Source organism: Pteropus alecto, unplaced genomic scaffold (assembly GCF_000325575.1).
Source record: "Pteropus alecto unplaced genomic scaffold, ASM32557v1 scaffold134, whole genome shotgun sequence".
In the NCBI taxonomy this organism is placed as follows: Eukaryota; Metazoa; Chordata; class Mammalia; order Chiroptera; family Pteropodidae; genus Pteropus; species Pteropus alecto.
In genome coordinates this window covers 464,975-471,782 of record NW_006436283.1, presented here as the reverse complement: position 1 = coordinate 471,782, position 6,808 = coordinate 464,975, and the positions used below count along the sequence as shown (strand labels likewise).

The following is a 6,808-nucleotide window of genomic DNA, read 5'->3' as shown; positions in this document are numbered from 1 at the left end:
CCCTACCTGGAACCTTCTTCACGGGTGTCATGAGTGCTGATGCTGCTTCCCAAGTGGGGGCTGCTGGCCCCACATGGCACTGTCCCGAGCAAATGACTCTTCTGTCTGCGATGAATGGGGCTGTCTGCCCAGGTGTGGGGACCCCTTCCTGCCGGCTCAACGCCAGGCGGACCCCACTTCAACGGCACCCAGAGCAAACACGCAGGGGTTGGGAGGCGAGAAGCTGGTTCCCTGGATTTACTCACAGATGGAAAAGCATCGGAACATGAGCAAATCCGACCCCAGTGACTCCTAAGGCACCTTGTTCAGTGACCTGCTGGATGTGGCTACTTCCGGCCGGTCGATCCGTGGCCTACGTGAGGGCGGGGTCTGCGATGCCCAGGTCGGGGTTGCAGGTGAAGGCGATGGTGATGGCGTAGCGGGTGCCCCAGTGGACCTTCTCCACCCGGTGCAGGTTCTCGGACCCCGAGGTGAAGAAGGACACCCGGCCTGGGGGAGGAGGCAGGAAGGCGTGGAGGCCACGTCCACTGCGTTCGTGCCCAAACGGCGAATGGGGGTCGCCCGCCCTCCCCGGGAGCTTGCCGAGGCAGGAGGTGGGCAAAGGCTGGGTGCCCCCGACACGGCGCGGCGTCCTCCCTGGACCCGCCTGCCGCCCACCACACGCCCACCTGCCCGGGGCTCCACCGTCGTGTTGGCCCCCTCCTCCACGAACACGAACCGCCCCCCGCCGAAGTCGTCCAGGTAGTCGGACAGGTACAGCAGCGAGGTGTAGTCGAAGGAGCCGTAAGTCACCTGCGGGCAGAGGGGTGTCTCTCACGTGGCCGCTCGCCGCCTTGCCCGCGGCACGGCAGCCCCCCCGCGCTCCCCTCCCCCACGCCTCTCCAGGGATTCCCGCGCAGCTCCGAGCGTGCACGGGACCCACGGTGACAAGTCCACGCCGTGGTGACTCCTGGACGGGGACCGTGCAGCACACCAGCCCACAGGCCTATCTCCTCGTCCGGACAGGGAGCGAGGGTCGGTGACAAGCGCATCTGCCCCTTTTTCAGACACCAGCAGCCCCGGCTCCCTCCAGTCGTGGCAAGAGGCAGGCAGCAGAGCCAGCACCGCGTTCTGGAGCCCAGCACCCTGCTGAGAGCCGTCCTGCCCGCCACCTCCAGGACGCCCGTCTTCCCAGCTGGCCCTCCGTCCGCACTGAGCACGTGCGCCCCCCGAGCCCCTCCGTCAGTGGACCCGCAGAGTCTGTCCTCGAGTGTCCGGCTCTCTTTGCGTGGACGGTCTTCTGGAGGATGGTGCGGGGGCAGGACGGGGTCTGGGCGGGGACCCTGACACTGCACCCCGGCCTGGGAGAGGGACCGCCAATGGGAGGCGGCTGTCACTTGCTTCCTGAGAACCCCCCGAAGTCGGGGGCGGGGGGAAGGCAACTGGGACAGAAACGTCTGAGCAGCCTGGTGGGTATTGGGGTTCCCGCAGATGGGGGTCACACCGGACGTGGCTTCATGCGATTTGAGGTTTGGCTTAAATCTCTGTTTGGCTGCCGAAGAGACGGCGGTGGTCTGTGTCACCCAGGGAAGGTGTCCCCTCCCCAGGCCACGGGGAGCACGCGTCTGGTTAATGAAAGAAGTTAGTGAGCTGCCATTTCTCACGCTCAGGCAGCGGTGGACAGCGCACACTGTGCAGCCTGGTGACCGCTTCCCTGAGCGCGTCGGGGTGTGAGGGAGAGGCGTCCAAGGACGGCCCCCCAGTGTCACACATGCCACTGTGCTGCAGGCCCAGATGCCGCGTCTGAGCTGCTGGGCTAGGAGTACAGACTCCTGTGGGCACCGTGGGAGTAGGACATGGAGCCCTGGCCAAGCCAGGGGACACATTTGATAAAGGCTCGAAAGGTCCAAAAGCCCTCTCTCCCGCCTCCGCCCCCTGTAACCAGCTCACCCCCCACCATGACCGCCATGCCCCCTGACAGGAGCTGGGCTCAGCAGCAGGGAGGGCCAGCAAGCCCGCCGAGGTGATGAGACCCAGCGTCACCTTGTGAGCTCGGCACCATGCCGTGCGCAACCCCAGGGGGCTGGACCCTTCCTACACACCTGGCCTTGGCTCCACGTCCCCTACCAAGACCCCCTCTGGGGCCCCTGATCCGGCATCAGTTCACCAAACACTGAAATGACTGGAACCCGCGAACCGACCCAGGTGGTTACTTCTCGATGGCTTCAGCCAGGAGCGTCACGCCTGTGGGAGCCGTACGAGACGCATGGGGCAGGAGCCTGACCCTCTCCCACTCGCCCCCACATACTGCATGGGAGCCCCGGAGACCACGTGCAACTGGAGAGCTGGGGTGGAGGCGGGCGGCGGGCGGGTGTGCACAGGGGGCCAGGTCACTAACGCCAAGGTGGGTGATGGGTGGTGAGGGCTGGGAGGCTCGGCCGGGCATTTGCTTCTGGGGGGCGGCTGGAGAGCTTCTGGGTGAGAAGCGGATGCCCTGCACCCCAAGTTCTCTCATGCTTGAAGATGCACCCCTTGGCTGGACACGCCATCCTGGCTCCCGTGGTCTGGTCCCTGTCCCCTGGCCCGGAGCACCACTCGGAGATGGCCACGGCTGCCGCACTGGTCACCGCTGACTCGCTCTTCCTTATCTGTGGCCCCATAACTGGACCGGGCTACGCTCAGCTGTCCTGGACCCGACTCAGTGTGGCACGTGGATGGCTGCTCCTCCTTCCATGCAGGAGATCCCTCAGGCTCCGTCCACGCCTCCGTCTGCCGCACGTCCCTGTGCCCACTGCACGTCCCTCCGTCCGCCACACGTCCCGCACGCCCCTCCGTCCACCGCACGGCTTCTTCGCCCTCGATGCTGTCAGTCAGCAGTCCCCAACCTTTCTGGCACCAGGGCCCGGTTTTGTGGAAGATGATTTTCCCACAGACCGGGGCAGTTGTTGGGTTTCGGGATGATTCGAGCACGTTACACTTACTGTGCACTTTATTTCTACGATTACATTGGAACACGTGATGACACGGTTCTACAACTCGCCGGAAAGCGGCTGCATTCACGGCCGAGCGGAATCTCCTTCGAAAGCCCTGCTAACGTTTGGAAGGTGCCAAGAATCCCGGGGCTCTCTCGTCGCCCCGTAACTCCCGCGTGGCTGTGAGCGCAGCCGCTTCGTCAGCCGACTCGGATGCAGTCGCCCTTCTCCCCGAGGCGGCAGCTCGAGTTGGTTAAGCAGGTTGACTGTGTCACATGAGCAAACTGTGCAACCCGTTCTGTGTCACTGAAATGTGCTGCCCGTGGTGACTATTCTTCCAAGAGAGATCTCTGGAGCGGCTCTCGTAAGTCAGAAGCTCTGGCCAGTGGCCGGCTTCAGAAGCCGCCTCGCGTCTGTGAGACGGAGGATGCGTGTGCTCTGTGCCCGACTCCTCCCAGGGCGCACTTCAGTGGGGTGGATCATTTTAATCACATCCTGCAACGTCACGTTACGTTCAGGTGACAGTTTTCGGGCAGCCAGCATTTGTCTGTGGATGACACAGTGCATAGACTCACATTAGAAGCGACCGCTTTGACCTGAGCGGTGAGACAGAAGGCCACTCCGTCCGTGCACGTCCCGGCACGAAGTGACCGACTCCGTTTTCCTGATGTGCGATCGCTCAAAGGCTCGAACAGCGCTGCAGCTGTGGTGCTGGTTGGCAGCGAAGGGCGTTTACGAGACCCCCAGGCCCATCTTCTCGAACACAGATGGCACGAAAACCAGCCCGTGGCCTTGTCCACGCCCGCAGACTCGTCGGCCTGGAGCGCGTGCCACGGCGACGCACGGCTCCCTCTGACGGCCCTGCCTCAGACCCTCTGCCGTCCGCTCCATGCGTGCTGGCCGAAAGACGCTCACAAACCACCTGCGCGCTGCGGCCTCCTAAAAGTCCACGACAGGTGTCCTCAGCAGCAGGCAGGGTCAACTCCTCGCCGACAGTCGAGGGCTTCGCAGCTGCAGCGACGCGGTCGGCGGCGACGAACGACGCGCTCCGTGCGGACGCATTCGGCGCGGCGGTGGCCTTTTCCCACGCTGCCCCAGCAATTCGTGCTCATGTGTCTCCCTTTGGAAAACCTCAGAGGTTCGTCTTTGAACACTGGGTGCCTGGTCTCCTGTGGCGAAGCAGTTCGGAAGGCTGCGTGGCTGCTGGGCCGTGGGTCGCGGGTCGCCGCACATTACACGAGGCGGGCTTGGGAAGTGGGCGTCGCCTGTTGCCGGGAACCCGCGATCGAAGCAGGACTCTCGGCATTGTCTCCCAAATGCAGCTTCTCGTCGTTGGCCGTTCTAGAGTCTTCCGCCGTCTCGCCGCCGGGTCTCTCCCCCTTTCCAAAGCAGCTCTCCAGGGACGCTTGTGTTTTACTCGCTTTGGCGAGTCTGCTCGTGGGCTCGTGAGAACCGTGGCTGACACAGGTGTGCAGTGTGGGAAAGAGGCACAGACGGAAGTGGCAAATGAATGGCAGGCGGGTCACGCGCGGACTCAGACGGGGTCAGGTTCCAACTCAGAGCCCGTCACCAGTGCGGCTCAACGGCCGCCTGCCACTCACCGACGGGGTTCTGACATGTCTGCAAGCACCTGCCTCGTTACGGTCTCGGTGCAGTCAAACCTCCCTGCTCACGTTACCCTGTGCCCGCAGCCGCTGCCCAGCGCAGGCGCCACCGCCCAGCTCCGCCCCAGCCCATCGGGCACCAGGCTCTCAGAGGGCGCGTGCCACCCAGGTCCCTCACATGCACAGGTCACAGTAGGGTTCCCGCTCCCGTGAGCATCGAGAGCCTGATGGTCCAACGTGGAGCTGAGGCGGAGATGCCGGTGCTGGGGGCGGCTGCAGACACAGATGGGGCTTCGCTGCTCGCCGGCCGCCCACTTCCTACTGAGCGGCCCGGTTCCTAACCGGTCATGGACCGGCGCTGGTCAGCGGCCCAGGGGTTGGGGACCCCTGCTGTCAAACCTTGGCTCTTTCTCAGCAACATCTACGATTATCTTACGCCCAAGGTCTTGGCCCGGCACCCTAATGAAATAACAGGTCTGGGTGACTGTTCCCACAGGTCAGTGACTGCTGACGCCACGAGGGGGCGGTGGACGGGGCCCAGTCACGGGTGCCCTGGGCTGGTGTCTGAACCCACTGCAGGTGAACAAGCCGGCCCCGATGCCCCTTGGACGTCCCCACGTCCCCGACCTGCGTCTGGTCCAGCCCCAGGGCCCCCGCTGCTTCCTCACGAGTGCGTCGCGAGCTTCTTGTCACCGTCACGTGGGAAACAAGCTTTACGTCCTCGACGGCATCTCCCAGCTGAGTGAGGGCGCACCCAGCGCCGGGGAGGGGCCGCCAGCCCTGGACGCACAGGCGCTGCCCAGGTGCTCGGGGCCCAGACGGCCGCGCTGGGCGGCGGGACGCACCTTGTCCACGTGTGCGTGCCAGTACTCGTCGTGAGCCGTCCGGGCCTCCGTGCTGTTGATGCGGGAAAAGAACGTGGGCTTCGTCAGGTGCAGCGAGGACGCACTGACGCCAAAGGCCTGGGCCACTGCGAGCTGCACCTTCTGCCGCACGTCTCTGCAAGGGAGGGCACACGCGTCACCGGAGCAGCACAGCCGCGGAGAGAATTCTCCGTGCGTCCCTCTGTGCCCGCGCGGGCCACGCTGACGCTGGAGGGCAGGAGGACAGACGTGCACACGGCACCCCGCACACGGCACACGGCTCCGTGCACACAGCACCCCGCACATGGCAGCCCACGCATGGCACACGGCACGGCGAACACGGCACACAGCACCCCACACACAGCACACAGCACCCCGTGCACACGGCACATGGCTCCGTGCACACGGCACACAGCACACAGCACCCCACACACAGCACACGGCTCCGTGCACATGGCACATGGCACCCCTCACGCGGCACCCTGCACACGGCACACGGCACCCCACACACAGCACACAGCACACAGCTCCGTGCACACGGCACCACACACATAGCACACGGCTCCATGCACATGGCGCCCCACGCCCCGCACACAAGTGACATGGCACAGTACAGGCATGACCAGGAACCCTGGGACTGGCTCCTCATAGGAATAACCACGGCACCCAGCCCGATGGGGCAGTGTCTACAGGGACGGACAAGAGCAGTGATGAAGGCGAGTGGCCTTGCACATGTCTCATGTGTCCCTGGGCAGCACAGAGAGGCCTGGAGGACCCCAGCCCTGCACTGAGGTGACACCGGGCATGGCCGGGGGCTGGGGCTCCAGCCTGACCCAGCAGGGGGGTGCCCCATGCGCACACGGGCCCCTCTTTGGCTTGTCCAGGGGGCTGAGCCGTATGCTGAAGTCCTCAATCCACGTGCCACGTGACACAGCTCAAGAACAGCAGTGCACAAACTATGCTAACGTGTTCAGACCACCGGCTGGCCCTGTGTGCATGTCACCGGCTGGCCCTGTGTGCATGTCACCGGCTGGCACTGTGTGCATGTCACCGGCTGGCCCTGTGTGCATGTCACCGGCTGGCCCTGTGTGCATGTCACCGGCTGCCCCTGTGTGCATGTCACCGGCTGCCCCTGTGTGCATGTCACCGGCTGGCCCTGTGTGCATGTCACCGGCTGCAGGGCGCTCCCGTCCAGGCAGGGGCCCCATCCGGGCACAGCAGACGCCCCCAGTGACCCCTAAGCTCGGCCCACTGGGCACCCCACCTCTCTTAATGTTGGTGCTGTTCCCATGACTTCTGCTGCGCCTTCGCCTGGGATTCCAAACACGCCCAGCCCCCCGACGGGGCGAGATTGGCTCCCAGCCCCCCATCCCGGCTGCCGGCGCTTCCT

The 6,808-nt window shown here is 64.9% G+C and overlaps 1 protein-coding gene across 2 annotated transcripts in view; it reads right to left on the bottom strand.

Moving 5' to 3' along the window:
* Nucleotides 1–222: 222 nt before the first annotated feature.
* OGFOD3 (2-oxoglutarate and iron dependent oxygenase domain containing 3) overlaps nucleotides 223–6,808 on the bottom strand; it is a 14,667-nt gene continuing 8,081 nt past the window's right edge. For both annotated transcript variants that reach the window (XM_025047152.1, XM_025047153.1), the window contains 3 exons: nucleotides 5,401–5,559; nucleotides 669–792; nucleotides 223–489 (listed from right to left, as the gene is read on the bottom strand). In XM_025047152.1, the coding sequence (XP_024902920.1) occupies nucleotides 353–489; nucleotides 669–792; nucleotides 5,401–5,559 (420 nt within the window). In that variant the 3' untranslated portion in view covers nucleotides 223–352. The remainder of the gene's footprint in view (nucleotides 490–668; nucleotides 793–5,400; nucleotides 5,560–6,808) is intronic.